The 17,581-nt window shown below is 40.8% G+C and overlaps 1 protein-coding gene across 7 annotated transcripts in view; it reads right to left on the reverse strand.

Annotated features, from left to right (window-relative positions):
* The window catches only part of LOC139755924 (uncharacterized), a 127,210-nt gene that overhangs the window by 61,839 nt on the left and 47,790 nt on the right, over window positions 1-17,581 (reverse strand). For 5 of the 7 annotated variants that reach the window (XM_071674689.1, XM_071674685.1, XM_071674684.1 and 2 more), the window contains exon 2: window positions 15,763-16,164. In XM_071674689.1, the coding sequence (XP_071530790.1) occupies window positions 15,763-16,135 (373 nt within the window). In that variant the 5' untranslated portion in view covers window positions 16,136-16,164. Of the gene's footprint in view, window positions 1-8,622; window positions 8,953-15,762; window positions 16,165-16,887; window positions 17,041-17,581 lie in introns of those variants that run through there. The other 2 variants (XM_071674690.1, XM_071674688.1) reach the window with 2 other exon arrangements.

A 17,581-nucleotide genomic window follows, 5' to 3' on the forward strand; every position in this document is an offset into this window, starting at 1 on the left:
CATACTAATCGCCATTTCGCGCTTTAGCTAGGTAGCGTTAAGAACAGAGGACTAAGCCTTTGAGGAAATATCCTCACTTGGCCCCCTTCTCTGTTCCTTCTTTTGGAAAATTAGAAACGAGAGGGGAGGATTTCCAGCCCTCCCCCTCCCCACCTTCCGTCCCTTTTTAGTCGCCTTCTACGACACGTAGGGATACGTGGGAAGTATTCTTTCTCCCCTATATATATATATACATATATATATATATATATATATATATATATATATATATATATATATATATATATATATATGTGTGTGTGTGTGTGTGTGTGTGTGTGTGTGTGTGTGAATATCATTTAAGACACGTAGCTTCACTGCAACTTCAATTTTCCATGAGAGCAAGATGACCCCTGATCCCTGACCAACCAAACTACGTAACACAGAGGTGAAACTATATCTTTTAAGAACCGTAGTCATTCTAACGTCCAGAAGGCATGGAATTGCTAAAAGCCGAAAGGCGAAAACATAATGATGGTGGAAGCGTGAATGTTCCAACTGACTGGTATATTTCCGCTCTATCACATCCTATTTCTCGACTCGGAAAAGAACATTTGTCAGTATTTGATAACAGAAATATATCTTGATAATCATTTACCACTGTAGTGATATGCTATTTCTGACCCCCCCCCCCCCCCCCCCGCATATGAAAGCAGACTTAGTTATGCGAATGATAAGGAACTTGTAATAACTGTTTGACGTGCAAAGATTCTGGCTCATGCACAGTTTGATCAGTTGACATTCATTATAACCAAGAGCAAACATGCAGATGTCAGACGACGTCTCCTAGTTGCTGTTCCGGACAAGATTTACTGAATTACCATGCCACGTGAGGATGATTCGCCCACGCTCTAACGCAGATTAAATCATTTTCCACAGCATATCAGTTTAATTGGCACCGCGGCAAAGCTGATTGGGAAAACTTACGAAGATTCTTTTTCTAAGGTAAATTACTGTCATACGTGGTGATGCTTCTGTCTTAGCTAAACGTATAGCAAAGCCTATTCTTGTGGGAATGGAAGCATTTATCCCCTCTTCCTCCGAGGCGACCTCTTCATGCCAGTCCATTGTTCAACCGTTCCTGTTCTGAGGTAAAGGATCAGGCATATCATGCTTAGAAAGATCTCTCCTTTCCCTGACACTTATTCAGCATTTATCACTCAAGACCGGTAATCACTGCAAGTACGTTATCCGTGAGTCAAAACGTTCCTTTACTCAAAAGAAGAGCGATAACTTCTCGTCATCCACAGATAGGTCGTCAGATACAGGTGTCACTAACATCGTATGTTGCTCTACCTTTCCTTGACTTTTCCGTTCTGACGCTGCCATATGGAACTCACCCGTAGACAGAGCGACGCTCTCTGGATCTCGTTTCTCCTCTAACTCCACCCTGGGCAACCTGACTGATGCCCCTCCCCGTAATCTCTTTTTCGAACTATCCACAAAAGGGCTTTTTGCTCTGGACACAAGCAAGGTTTATGGTCCTGACGGCATCCATCCCCTTGTACTTGTACCTGTGTTTGCTCGTCTGTGATATCAGGATAAGGTTGTTGTATCAATGTTAATGTAAAATGTATTACATGTATGTAAAGGTGGCACAATCATACAAGAGTGTTGCCACCTTGGTTTCAAGAAAAAGATTTCGGGAAGGGAAGATTCGCTACTCCTATGAAATAGCAGGTGTTATTCCTTCAAATTTTACTCAATCTCTTTTAAGACTTTTATGTTGTTTTCTTCGTAATTAGCCCATCAGTCGCAGCAAATGATCTATGTATGAGTAGCAAAAATTTTGTGATCTTATGGCAAGAGGTGTGTGTGTGTGTGGTGAGGCGTCACGCGTCGGGCGAGTTGGCAGTCAACAGTTTACACACGAATTTATAACAAATACCGGTTGGTGGTTTTAGCTTGACGCTGGCTCTAGGAGCTTAAGTTCAACTACCGGGTTAGTTAACTAAGGCCGTTAACATCAAGCTATTATCTTTTAACTCTACTTGTTATGGATAATTCTAAGACCACGTATGTACACTCTCTGACTGTTATGTTTTTCTCGTATCTCCCCTGATGATGTGATAATTACACAAAAGTGCACTTGGGCCTCACATTACTTCTGAAGACGTATATTATCAGTTTCCTTTATAGGGTGGCTGGGCCTCAATGGAATATCCAGGTATGACACCAAAGTCATGTCCTTTCATTTCATTATACATATTGGAAATATACAAAAAAAAAAAAAAAAATTACACCGTCGTCACAAGAAGTAATATTGTAAGTCATTGACAATCTGTATACTTCAAAAAGGAAAAGAAAAGGATAAATTGTGTTATGAATCAGCAAGGGAATACAAAATACTTGAAAAGAATACAGTACAATTTCCAACTTACCCAGCCTTCTGTTACAACTACACACTTTCAAACGTTCAGATACTTACCAAAAGGATTGACCAGGAAATCAAGTAGGCCTCTAGTCTGGGTATTATTGGCAGGTTTGATGGTGGTAGGGGTGGTGCTGCTGCTTCTGGTAGTAGTTGTGGTAGTAGAAGGAGTGGTAGTGGTGGTGGTGGGAGGAGTTGCTGTGGTAGAGATGGTCGTACTGGGTGAGTACATAGTTGTACTCTCTGGTACAGTAGGCTCCTGAGCCCCTGCCTGGTCTTTAATTCCAGCTATGTGGTTACCTAGCCCCTCGTCTACGGAACTGTCTTGCAAGAGTGCGTTCATAAGGACGACAATGGCCTCGTGAGATATATCATTGTCGCCCACATCTGTACAGGAAAGAGAAGGGTGCGACCAGTGAGCGAGAGAAATATAGAAAACGGTGAAGGAATGGGGAGTCTTACCATCTTCTTTTCTTTCTTAATTAACGTTACAGCAGTCAGACGTTTGACCAGAAGTTCTGGTCTGTTTGATAGGTTTAGGGAAACGTCAGAAAAGAAGATGACATTTGGTCTAACCATCGTCAGCTTTTCAAGCCGTACAGACAGTATTGTCTTTGCAAAGTCTATAATAAGTGTCAGTTATTAAGTACAGTGAAGTCAAGAATATGTAATTTTATACAAACTATTTTCAAGTGATCCAGTTTGCTACACATAATATTCAGTGATTATCATATATACATGAAAATAATAAAAGATAGTGAATCAAGAGTCATTGAATACAATATCCCTGAAATAGACAAAATACCTAAATAAAAGATTAAGAAGCACTGCTATTCTTTTTATGACAGGTATAACTAAAAAGATATATAGTTGTTTGAGTGCTGAAGTATTATTCCTTGTGTATTATACATAGCATTATAAGTACATGCGTCAATAGTTCAGTATAAATTATTACATTAGTGAAGGACAGTTAAGTAAGTTATTTATATATATACAGAAGTCATTATTTCACGTGGAGTTGACAATCAAAAATTGCATGTTGGTCAAGCGACAATGATATTGTTTAAGATTATCGTACAATTCATCGAAGACTTACGTACACCTACACTTTACGTTATCTCAATATTCTCTCAACACCTAAACTTTCTCCTGAAGTCATCGTCATCTGCACTGCTTACACTTACACCCGTCATCGTGTAACACACACACACACAACCAGACCACACACACTTCCTGAATGTGATTCGACGAAAATAGCGCCATCTGTCGCTGTGGTAATCGGTCACCTGCTGATTTAACCCACCCTCCACATAACTTCGCCAGACTCACAATTCGTCATTTCTCTTCCGCAAGTAAGCCCGACAGAGCCTCCTGCAACGGTGAGGTCTCTCTCTCTCTCTCTCTCTCTCTCTCTCTCTCTCTCTCTCTCTCTCTCTCTCTCTCTCTCTCTCCTGGTGCTGTCTTGCCTGATTTTCTTGTTAAGATTTAATTCCTTTAAAACCCCCTGAGAGGCAATGTTTTTATGTGTCTAGTTTTAAATGTCGTTTATGTAACGACTTAAACGGCATACAGCCTCTAGGTTGACGGTTTGTACCACAAACACCTTCACAAACACTAACTTTGACTAGTCTAAACTAGCTACTATTCCTAACCCTGACTAGTCTAAACTAGTTACTATTCCTAGCCTTGACTAGTCTAAACTAGTTACTATTCCTAGCCTTGACTAGTCTAAACAAGTAACTATTCCTAACCTTGACTAGTATAAACTAGTTACTATTCCTAACCTTGACTAGTCTAAACTAGTTACTATTCCTAACCTTGACTAGTATAAACTAGTTACTATTCCTAACCTTGACTAGTCTAAACTAGTTGCTATTCGTAACCTTGACTAGTCTAAACTAGTTACTATTCCTAACCTTGACTAGTATAAACTAGTTACTATTCCTAACCTTGACTAGTCTAAACTAGTTACTATTCCTAACCTTGACTAGTATAAACTAGTTACTATTCCTAAACTAGTTACTATTCCTAACCTTGACTAGTCTAAACTAGTTGCTATTCCTAACCTTGACTAGTCTAAACTAGTTACTATTCCTAACCTTGACTAGTATAAACTAGTTACTATTCCTTGGAAATAACTGCTGTTCTCATGTCAAGATTCTTCAGTCAGCATCGCGTAGCAATCAGTTATACCTTAGCAACATTTGACGCAAGTTTTCCGTGCTTGCAAAGCGTTGCAAAAACTTCATTTTCCTTTCATGAATCAAAGACATATACATATATACACAGGTACATATTCATACTCGCTTACCTTCATCCATTCCTGGCGCTACCTCACCTCACAGGAAACAGCATCGCTACGCCCATGCTTCGGCGAGGTAGCGCCAGGAAAACAGACAAAAAAGGCCACATTCATTCATACTCAGTTTCTAGCTGTCATGTGTAATGCACCGAAACTACAGCTCCCTATCCACATCCAGGCCCCACAGACCTTTCCATGGTTTACCCCAGACGCTTCACATGCCCTGGTTCAATCCATTGACAGCACGTCCACCCCGGTATACCACATCAATCCAATACACTCTATTCCTAGCACGCCTTTCAACCCCCTTTATGTTCAGGCCCCGTTCGCTCAAAATCTTTTTCACTCTATCCTTCCACCTCCAATTTGGTCTCTCACTTCTCCTCGTTCCCTCTGCCTCTGACACATATATCCTCTTTGTCGATCTTTCCTCACTCATTCTCTCCATGTGGTGAAACCATTTCAACACACCCTCTACTGCTCTCTCAACCACACTCTTTTTATTACCACACATCTCTCTTACCCTTTCATTACTTATCCGATCAAACCACCTCATGCCACATATTGTCGTCAAAATAACGTTTGACCGGTGGTGGCAGACAAGTTGGCAAAATATTCACAACGTTGTTTTCATGCGTTTTAGCGAAAGCTGTAGTATTAAAGTTATGCAATAAATGCATGCCAGAAAATTCCAAACAATTTCCTTATGTTGAAACCTTCTATGGTCCTTATGTTTGTCTAAGGGTCCTCCAGGGGAATGTCTTAAGGAATTTCCAGCACTGTGGCAAAGTTTCAGAAGAGCCCATTTTTGCCCTTAGGTATAAGTGAAAAACTATCATGACAGAAAGATACAAGGATTATTACAATTCACAGTCATGCCAAAATAGGGCCTCGAAGGGCCTAGTCTCTAAGGGAAAAAATGACTAGTTGTTCCTGAGCATTTGAGGGGGGTTAAAGACGCCCTGGGTTCTTACGTGAGTAATGTGTTTCCGTTAGTTCTTCTCAGTTCGTCTCAGATCATAAAGTAAGATTAAGTGATCTTCTTTGCGAGTCTCACTCAAATGGTCATGTCTTGGCATGCGTCATGCAGAACACTAAAGCTAAAAGGCTGGAAAAAATGAAGCAAACCATCACCAAGGTGTAGTCATTGCCATGGCGGAAAAAACACTGACAAATATAATGTCTGTCAAGAAAATAAAAAATTTCTTACGTCTACCCTCTACCCCGGTGCATTTTCTCTGGTGGATGGTTAAGGGGAAACATATACATTGCCTTTCTCATCGGTGCATACGAGCACGGATGAGAAAGATGTATAAATCCATATAGGATAGCCAGATTAAATAAAACATACACAGTTACGATCAATAGTAAAGTGAATGCCTGACAGAAGATGACAGGAAATTTAACTAGTTCCAACAACCGGAGAAAGAGTTTATTGTGAGTTATTTGATGTCAGTGCTCACAAAGTACTATACTGTGACTCTTAGACAAAGAAGTATATAGATATTTATGTATATTTTTTTCGTGCGAGAATGTTTTGTCATTGTTGTGCTGTGTGAAGGTAAAATACACACGAATAACGTAAGATTTGGATGTCTGTGGCTGGAAAATCGTAGTCTTGAAAGCTTATAGAAAACGCGTAACAAAACGAACGCATTCTTGAAACTGTTTTACTTCATCCCGTAGATTTACGATTATTTCTTTTTTTGTTATAATGGCAGAGGCAAAGTTATATCATGCATTTCTTACAAGCGTTTCTTGTAGGTTGAGATTAGATGAGTATCGATATTACTACAATTAATGGCTACCGAATGCGGAGTGGTTATTTAGCGTCGGGATCCATATGACGAAGTTAGGCATACATAACACAGAAAATATGTAAAGGACATTTACATGTGTGTGTGTGTGTGTGTGTGTGTGTAGATAGACCGCAAAAGAACACGCGATTTAGGAATATGCTGTGTAGCTTAGTGGAAAATGATACACCAAGGTTACAGCACTTTCGTGAGTACTCACTTTCATGAGATGCCAAGATAATGAATTTAGGGAGGTTTAGCAGACATTAATGACAGAAAACGCACACATGACTTCGTCAGCTGAGTGTTGGGCGATGGACAGTTAAGAAGGACGTGGATTACCTCATAGTAACGTGTACGTGCTAACAATTTATTCTTTTCGACTATGAAAAAGGATCTGATTGTGTATATGCTTAAGGTGGTGATGAGATTATTACAACAGTTGAGCTCTTTAACGCTGGATTCTTTGAGACCCGTTGACAGCTGAATTGGCAACATATAATTTTCCAAGCGTTGTTTCAGGGAATAATTCCGGGTTGCTGAAGTGCCGCATAGGCTGGAAAATATAAATGAAGCAGTGCACAAAATGATAGATAAAGTTATCTGTAAACTTTTTTTTTCACTTTTTTCACCACTTATAAAAGAGCTACTACCAGAGTCTTCATAAACAACAGAACATTGATTTACTTATGAAGGAGAAATAAGTATTTCTACCCATGTCAAAAAGCAACAGACCTCAATAAAAGTCAGCTGAAATAAAGAGAAAAGGAATGATGAATAAAACATAACAAATAATAAGAAAGTGATACTCTTTAGTTTTTTTTCGTGCTTATCACAACAGGAAAATGGTCGCTAAAAATGTTTACATGCTGTGTGGGGGCCACGCCGAACAACTATTTGCATATTCATTTATTCATTTCCATGTTGACGATTTGTATTGCATATGCATATCTAGTGTACAAGGGAGAAGATAGCACAAATATCGTATTCTATCCACGAGTGATTTTAAGACAAACTTGACCATCCGTCAAGCAGTTTTATAAACATTTTTTTCCACTTTTGTTTTGTGGGTATTGTGGGGGTGGGGGATGATTGATTTCAGTAGCAAGTGACGACAGAAAGTTATGAACAGTACTTTTCGAATCATATTATTTCGAACATGACGTGAGAAAAAGCGAAAAAAAGGAAAGAAAACTCGTCTGTGATATCAGGATAAGGTTGTTGTATCAATGTTAATATAAAATGTATTACATGTATGTAAAGGTGGCACAATCATACAGGAGTGTTGCCACCTTGGTTTCAAGAAAAAGATTTCGGGAAGGGAAGATTCGCTACTCCTATGAAATAGCAGGTGTTATTCCTTCAAATTTTACTCCATCTCTTTTAAGACTTTTTATGTTGTTTTCTTCGTAATTAGCCCATCAGTCGCAGCAAATGATCTATGTATGAGTAGCAAAAATTTGATCTTATGGCAAGAGGTGTGTGTGTGTGTGTGTGTGTGTGTGTGGTGAGGCGTCACGCGTCGGGCGAGTTGGCAGTCAACAGTTTACATACGAATTTATAACAAATACCGGTTGGTGGTTTTAGCTTGACGCTGGCTCTAGGAGCTCAAGTTCAACTACCGGGTTAGTTAACTAAGGCCGTTAACATCAAGCTATTATCTTTTAACTCTACTTGTTATGGATAATTCTAAGACCACGTATGTACACTCTCTGACTTATGTTTTTCTTGTATCTCCCCTGATGATGTGATAATTACACATAAGTGCACTTGGGCCTCACATTACTTCTGAAGACGTATATTACCAATTTCCTTTATAGGGTGGCTGGGCCTCAATGAAATATCCAGGTATGACACCGAAGTCATGTCCATTCATTTCATTATTCATATTGGAAATGTACAAAATAAAAAAAAAAAACATATACACCGTCCAGTCACAAGAAGTAATTTTGTTAAAGTCATTGACAATCTGTATACTTCAAAAAGGAAAAAAAAAAAGATAAATTGTGTTATGAATCAGCAAGGGAATACAAAATACTTGAAAAGAATACAGTACAATTTCCAACTTACCCAGCCTTCTGTCACTACACACTTTCAAACGTTCAGATACTTACCAAAAGGATTGACCAGGAAATCAAGTAGGCCTCTAGTCTGGGTATTATTGGCAGGTTTGATGGTGGTAGGGGTGGTGCTGCTGCTTCTGGTAGTAGTTGTGGTAGTAGAAGGAGTGGTAGTGGTGGTGGTGGGAGGAGTTGCTGTGGTAGAGATGGTCGTACTGGGTGAGTACATAGTTGTACTCTCTGGTACAGTAGGCTCCTGAGCCCCTGCCTGGTCTTTAATTCCAGCTATGTGGTTACCTAGCCCCTCGTCTACGGAACTGTCTTGCAAGAGTGCGTTCATAAGGACGACAATGGCCTCGTGAGATATATCATTGTCGCCCACATCTGTACAGGAAAGAGAAGGGTGCGACCAGTGAGCGAGAGAAATATAGAAAACGGTGAAGGAATGGGGAGTCTTACCATCTTCTTTTCTTTCTTTATTAACGTTACAGCAGTCAGACGTTTGACCAGAAGTTCTGGTCTGTTTGATAGGTTTAGGGAAACGTCAGAAAAGAAGATGACATTTGGTCTAACCATCGTCAGCTTTTCAAGCCGTACAGACAGTATTGTCTTTGCAAAGTCTATAATAAGTGTCAGTTATTAAGTACAGTGAAGTCAAGAATATGTAATTTTATACAAACTATTTTCAAGTGATCCAGTTTGCTACACATAATATTCAGTGATTATCATATATACATGAAAATAATAAAAGATAGACAGTGAATCAAGAGTCATTGAATACAATATCCCTGAAATAGACAAAATACCTAAATAAAAGATTAAGAAGCACTGCTATTCTTTTTATGACAGGTATAACTAAAAAAGTATATAGTTGTTTGAGTGCTGAAGTATTATTCCTTGTGTATTATACATAGCATTATAAGTACATGCGTCAATAGTTCATTATAAATTATTACATTAGTGAAGGACAGTTAAGTAAGTTATTTATATATATATACAGAAGTCATTATTTCACGTGGAGTTGACAATCAAAAATTGCATGTTGGTCAAGCGACAATGATATTGTTTAAGATTATCGTACAATTCATCGAAGACTTACGTACACCTACACTTTACGTTATCTCAATATTCTCTCAACACCTAAACTTTCTCCTGAAGTCATCGTCATCTGCACTGCTTACACTTACACCCGTCATCGTGTAACACACATACACACACACACACACACACACACAACCAGACCACACACACTTCCTGAATGTGATTCGACGAAAATAGCGCCATCTGTCGCTGTGGTAATCGGTCACCTGCTGATTTAACCCACCCTCCACATAACTTCGCCAGACTCACAATTCGTCATTTCTCTTCCGCAAGTAAGTCCGACAGAGCCTCCTGCAACGGTGAGGCTCCTCTCTCTCTCTCTCTCTCTCTCTCTCTCTCTCTCTCTCTCTCTCTCTCTCTCTCTCTCTCTCCTGGTGCTGTCTTGCCTCATTTTCGTGATAAGATTTAATTCTTTTAAACCCCCTAAGAGGCAATGTTTTTATGTGTCTAGTTTTAAATGTCGTTTATGTAACGACTTAAACGGCATACAGCCTCTAGGTTGGCGGTTTGTACCACAAACACCTTCACAAACACTAACCTTGACTAGTCTAAACTAGTTACTATTCCTAACCTTGATTAGTCTAAACTAGTTACTATTCCTAGCCTTGACTAGTCTAAACTAGTTACTATTCCTAACCTTGACTAGTCTAAACAAGTAACTATTCCTAACCTTGACTAGTATAAACTAGTTACTATTCCTAACCTTGACTAGTCTAAACTAGTTACTATTCCTAACCTTGACTAGTATAAACTAGTTACTATTCCTAACCTTGACTAGTATAAACTAGTTACTATTCCTAAACTAATTACTATTCCTAGCCTTGACTAGTATAAACTAGTTACTATTCCTAACCTTGATTAGTCTAAACTAGTTGCTATTCCTAACCTTGACTAGTCTAAACTAGTTACTATTCCTAAACTAGTAACTATTCCTAACCTTGACTAGTATAAACTAGTTACTATTCCTTGGAAATAACTGCTGTTCTCATGTCAAGAATCTTCAGTCAGCATCGCGTAGCAATCAGTTATACCTTAGCAACATTTGACGCAAGTTTTCCGTGCTTGCAAAGCGTTGCAAAAACTTCATTTTCCTTTCATGAATCAAAGACATATACATATATACACAGGTACATAGTCATACTTGCTTACCTTCATCCATTCCTGGCGCTACCCCACCTCACAGGAAACAGCATCGCTACGCCCATGCTTCGGCGAGGTAGCACCAGGAAAACAGACAAAAAAGGCCACATTCATTCATACTCAGTTTCTAGCTGTCATGTGTAATGCACCGAAACCACAGCTCCCTATCCACATCCAGGCCCCACAGACCTTTCCATGGTTTACCCCAGACGCTTCACATACCCTGGTTCAATCCATTGACAGCACGTCCACTCTATTCCTAGCACGCCTTTCAACCCCCTTTATGTTCAGGCCCCGTTCGCTCAAAATCTTTTTCACTCTATCCTTCCACCTCCAATTTGGTCTCTCACTTCTCCTCGTTCCCTCTACCTCTGACACATATATCCTCTTTGTCGATCTTTCCTTACTCATTCTCTCCATGTGGTGAAACCATTTCAACACACCCTCTACTGCTCTCTCAACCACACTCTTTTTATTACCACACATCTCTCTTACCCTTTCATTACTTATCCGATCAAACCACCTCATGCCACATATTGTCGTCAAAATAACGTTTGACCGGTGGTGGCAGACAAGTTGGCAAAATATACACAACGTTGTTTTCATGCGTTTTAGCGAAAGCTGTAGTATTAAAGTTATGCAATAAATGCATGCCAGAAAATTCCAAACAATTTCCTTAAATTGAAACCTTCTATGGACCTTATGTTTGTCTAAGGGTCCTCTAGGGGAATGTCTTAAGGAATTTCCAGCACTGTGGCAAAGTTTCAGAAGAGCCCATTTATGCCCTTAGGTATAAGTGAAAAACTATCATGACAGAAAGATACAAGGATTATTACAATTCACAGTCATGCCAAAATAGGGCCTCGAAGGGCCTAGTCTCTAAGGGAAAAAATGACTAGTTGTTCCTGAGCATTTGAGGGGGGTTAAAGACGCCCTGGGTTCTTACGTGAGTAATGTGTTTCCGTTAGTTCTTCTCAGTTCGTCTCAGATCATAAAGTAAGATTAAGTGATCTTCTTTGCGAGTCTCACTCAAATGGTCATGTCTTGGCATGCGTCATGCAGAACACTAAAGCTAAAAGGCTGGAAAAAATGAAGCAAACCATCACCAAGGTGTAGTCATTGCCATGGCGGAAAAAACACTGACAAATATAATGTCTGTCAAGAAAATAAAAAATTTCTTACGTCTACCCTCTACCCCGGTGCATTTTCTCTGGTGGGTGGTTAAGGGGAAACATATACATTGCCTTTCTCATCGGTGCATACGAGCACGGATGAGAAAGATGTATAAATCCATATAGGATAGCCAGATTAAATAAAACATACACAGTTACGATCAATAGTAAAGTGAATGCCTGACAGAGGATGACAAGAAATTTAACTAGTTCCAACAACCGGAGAAAGAGTTTATTGTGAGTTATTTGATGTCAGTGCTCACAAAGTACTATACTGTGACTCTTAGACAAAGAAGTATATAGATATTTATGTATATTTTTTTCGTGCGAGAATGTTTTGTCATTGTTGTGCTGTGTGAAGGTAAAATACACACGAATAACGTAAGATTTGGATGTCTGTGGCTGGAAAATCGTAGTCTTGAAAGCTTATAGAAAACGCGTAACAAAACGAACACATTCTTGAAACTGTTTTACTTCATCCCGTAGATTTACGATTATTTCTTTTTTTGTTATAATGGTAGAGGCAAAGTTATATCACGCATTTCTTACAAGCGTTTCTTGTAGGTTGAGATTAGATGAGTATCGATATTACTACAATTAATGGCTACCGAATGCGGAGTGGTTATTCAGCGTCGGGATCCATATGACGAAGTTAGGCATACATAACACAGAAAATATGTAAAGGACATTTACATGTGTGTGTGTGTGTGTGTGTGTGTGTAGATAGACCGCAAAAGAACACGCGATTTAGGAATATGCTGTGTAGCTTAGTGGAAAATGATACACCAAGGTTACAGCACTTTCGTGAGTACTCACTTTCATGAGATGCCAAGATAATGAATTTAGGGAGGTTTAGCAGACATTAATGACAGAAAACGCACACACATGACTTCGTTAGCTGAGTGTTGGGCGATGGTCAGTTAAGAAGGACGTGGATTACCTCATAGTAACGTGTACGTGCTAACAATTTATTCTTTTCGACTATGAAAAAGGATCTGATTGTGTATATGCTTAAGGCTGGTGATGAGATTATTACAACAGTTGAGCTCTTTAACGCTGGATTCTTTGAGACCCGTTGACAGCTGAATTGGCAACATATAATTTTCCAAGCGTTGTTTCAGGGAATAATTCCGGGTTGCTGAAGTGCCGCATAGGCTGGAAAATATAAATGAAGCAGTGCATAAAATGATAGATAAAGTTATCTGTAAACTTTTTTTGTTTACTTTTTTCACCACTTATAAACGAGCTACTACCAGAGTCTTCATAAACAACAGACCATTGATTTACTTATGAAGGAGAAATAAGTATTTCTACCCATGTCAAAAAGCAACAGACCTCAATAAAAGTCAACTGAAATAAAGAGCAAATGAATAATGAATAAAACAAATAATGAGAAAGTAATAAACTGTAGTTCTTTTTTTGTGCTTATCACAACAGGAAAATAGTCACTAAAAATGTTTACATGCTGTGTGGAGGCCACGCCGAACAACAATTTGCATATTCATTTATTCATTTCCATGTTGACGATTTGTGTTGCATATGCATATCTAGTGTACAAGGGAGAAGATAGCACAAATATCGTATTCTATCCACGAGTGATTTTAAGACAAACTTGACCATCCGTCAAGCAGTTTTATAACACATTTTTTTTCCACTTTTGTTTTGTGGGTATTGTGGGGGTGGGGGATGACTGATTTCAGTAGCAAGTGACGACAGAAAGTTATGAACAGTACTTTTCGAATCATATTATTTCGAACATGACGTGAGAAAAAGCGAAAAAAAGGAAAGAAAAACAGGCACTGCGACTGGCTACTTCACTCTTACTGATCGAATTATCATGATGCCTCGCTTGATTGGTTGAAAGACAATGCAAGTCTTCGCTCTGATTAATTGAAAGAAAGTTAAAACGTTCGTTATGACTGACTTGGGCACCGTCACCTGATCTCTTTAATCACTGGATTCCTGGGAACTTCAGATATGATTTTAAAAGAAAAAGACAATGGACAGTATTACATTGGAACGACTGGCAGCAATGAATGGTAGCAAGTGAACTTGGACAGTCTAGAAAGGTTGGCAGAAGTGGTGTGGATCGTCTGGCAACGCTGTGGGCTGGATGCCTTGGCGTCGTCTGCATAATGGTATAGCTAAGCTCCTTCTCTCCTCCTCACACACTTCACCTCTGCTGCTCGCAGCCTATATACTTCTCGTATCCCTCCCTCACTCCTTACACACACACACACACACACACTCATACAACACACGCCTCGTCATCGCACGCGTTCCGCTCAGCAAAACTACCACCTCCACCCATACCACCACATAGTCTTGCCCTAGACCCTCCCTCCCTCCCTCGCGCCTGCACAGTGATGCCTCCTTCCCCTCCTCCAACGAAACATCATAATCGCCACCACTATTTCCGCCGAGGCGACACCACCTCCCTCCTTCCCCTCCCCCCATCATCACTAGTGTTTCCGTAACAATCTCGTCTCCCATCTTCTGTCCCCCCCCCACCCCTACACACACACACACACACACACACACACACACACATATTATTACGACTTTTTCCACACTATGGCCTCCTTCTCCCCCGCTCCCCACACACACACACACACACACACACACACACACATCGCTTTCACTACCGCCACAATGCCTCACACACACACACACACACACACACACACACACACCTATCATACCATATGTTTGTGTCTTTTTAAGAGAGCACCGTTGGTGAATCTTTTATCTATTATAGTGAGACTTGAGTAGACTCAATTTTCCTTTTCTGTAGTCAGTTGTGCTCTTACCCATGGACCATTCTCACATTGAGAATTATATTTTAGTAATGTTATTCAGGTTATTATCATACGTCTTCCATCCCCTGTGTGTTTGTGTGTGTGTGTGTGTGTGTGTGTCTGCATCAGAGGTTACAAGTCCTCCTTGTCCCTTACGAATGACAAAGGAGTAACGCCTCTCGATTTTGATGTCCCAAGATGGGAGATCCTATCCCATGGAATATGTGGAGTAGGAAGGACGTATAGCACGCAATCCTTCGCCACTTTCGCCTCTCCACCAACGCCTCGAGAGCTATACTGGCACCAAACAGCCAACCCATAACGTGTATACAAATGTCAAATTGCTGTCGCGAGAGTTATTTCGAGTCCTGAGAATTGATGGTGTTAGTGTCGACAGGTTCTACATGCGTAAGTAATAAGATCCCATGCATCATGCACGATAGACGATGTCAGTCACTTACCTTATGCAGATGAAACGATGTGATACCACCTTACCTTGTGACGTCTGATCCTTTAGCTTTAGAATTCTGGAGTCCTTTAAAGACACTGCAACTCCTAAGCTAAGGGAATCTAACTCTATGAAGGTATGCATTAGAAAGAAAGAACAGTTGGACATGGTAAGGTGACATTTCATGGTCATACAGAACTGTATTTTCAGGTGCTTTCGTCTATGAAGCACTTTGTTCATGTCTACCATTTATGTGAATCCTGCCTTGTGTTCTTCTGAACCGTCCGTCCCCCCTTTTCTTACTCAGGGGAAAAAAAAATTACCGAAGAATTCTGGCACTTACCTCATGTCTGAGATGAATCACTGGCTATTTAGATAAACACCTTTCCATTTAGTGTCAACATAAACGATGTGACAGCTTTAGATTCACAGGATCAGAAGCCCTTTGACACATTTCTATCTCCTTACCATCTCTGTTGCTCGTGACTGCGTCCCGGCCACGACGGCCGGATGAGTAAAGGCAGTATTGTCTCACCTGGCACGATAGCCCGGGCCACATCGAAGACGTTAAGAGCCCGGCCGTTGTCCACAGATTCGAACGCCGCGTCGAGTCTCCTGGGATCTCTCATACCCTCGTCGAGCGCGCGGTACACCCGCGTGTAGTTGTCACTGAAGCCGAGGTCGAGGAACCGGGAGTTGATCCTGCGAGCGGAGACTGACGCAGCCAAGGTGGGATAGGAGGCCAGGATGGCCACGAAGAGGATGGACCGTGTGCCTTTGAGGAGCCAAGTGAGGGACGCGACCCTGAAGGGTGAGGGGGAGGAGGCCTCCATCTTGGACTGCGTTGCACTGCGGGTGTTACTGGAATCCTCGTATTCTGTCTTCGGTCGCCTGCGGTTGCAGCTCATTCTGACTGGTCTCCAAACCCCTTTTCACTCTGCAAGAGGAAAGAGGATGGGGCTAGAGTTCATGGAGAGGGAAGGCTGCATGTCCGTTGGGATTAAAGTCACACAACCCGAGGCCCCGAGCAATGTCGTGAGGTGGGAGAGAAAGAAGGAGAAAGCAATGCATACCCAGCCTATCAGGAGCATTTGGCATTCAGAGGAAGTATCAGTTGTCTGTGGGTGAAAGCCTGCATGAATCAAGCAGACGCTAATTGGACAATGTTTCTACTCTTGCCCGCTATACTATATTAGGCGAAGTGAAGACAACAAAAATAAGTTAAAAAAACGGACTAGGCTAGGTAATCTATATGGTTACGACTAGGCTAGGTAATCCATATGGTTATGACTAGGCTAGGCAATCCATATGGTTACGACTAGGCTAGGTAATCCATGTGGTTACGACTAGGCTAGGTAATCCATATGGTTACGACTAGGTTAGGCTGTCATTGTTGTTGTTTGTTGGGTTTTACGGCCATCGACCTATGAGGAAGGTCATTAGGCCTGCAACCCTAGCTAATATACGATTGAAGTCATCATTCCTAAATATCTATTCCTAAAAGAATAGACAAAATAAATTAGAAAAGAATGTGTAATTTATATCATAATGATAAAGATGATAAAATGATAAAAACAGATGATGGAAAGAAAAGATTTTGTGGGTATTGTGCCAACGTTGTGGCAGATACCACACACTCGGCATAGCAGCCAGAGTTTACCCAAGAGTGCGAGGAGATAGAACAGCCTTGAGATAGTCCTCCACCACGTCATGCACTCAGAATAAATAGTTTGTTCGGAAGTCCGCCGGCTCAGCTCCCTGTTGTAGCTGCCCCGGGGATAACACCCTCGCCACTAAGGTCGCATAGAGAATGGACGTCTACCCGCCATGGAACCCGCCCAAGTAGGAGGAGCCTCACACCGAGGCCAACCCCGCCACAGAGAACCCACGAACCATATTACATCATCTTAATTCTGTCCCGCTGGGGAAGACCATCAATTTGACAATAATAGTACTCGGGTTATCCCAGAGTACATTAAGATATTAAAGGAAATGTTTTGCTCGTTGCAGTGATTTATTAGTTCTCTTCTATGTTGTTGAAATCTATTGCATCGTAGCAGTAAATGTTCTAATGTGGAGAGTTGTTCGCACTGTTGGCATACTGGTGGAAAGGTTTTTGTTTATGTATGGCTGTAGATGGGTGGTATGAGTACAATATATTCTGAGGCGGGCCAGCACGACCTCCTCTGTTCTTGCGGTACGAGGTTGGCCAGTCTGCCACTTCTTGCTTATATTTCCTATTGATTGTCAGGTCGGTCAACTGACTCTGCCACATAAAATAGATTGATCTCTTCCCCAAGGAAAGGCAGGACCCCAGCTCCCGAGGGATCGGAACGTCCTCCTCGAGTTCTGAG

Source organism: Panulirus ornatus, chromosome 20 (genome assembly GCF_036320965.1).
Source record: "Panulirus ornatus isolate Po-2019 chromosome 20, ASM3632096v1, whole genome shotgun sequence".
In the NCBI taxonomy this organism is placed as follows: Eukaryota; Metazoa; Arthropoda; class Malacostraca; order Decapoda; family Palinuridae; genus Panulirus; species Panulirus ornatus.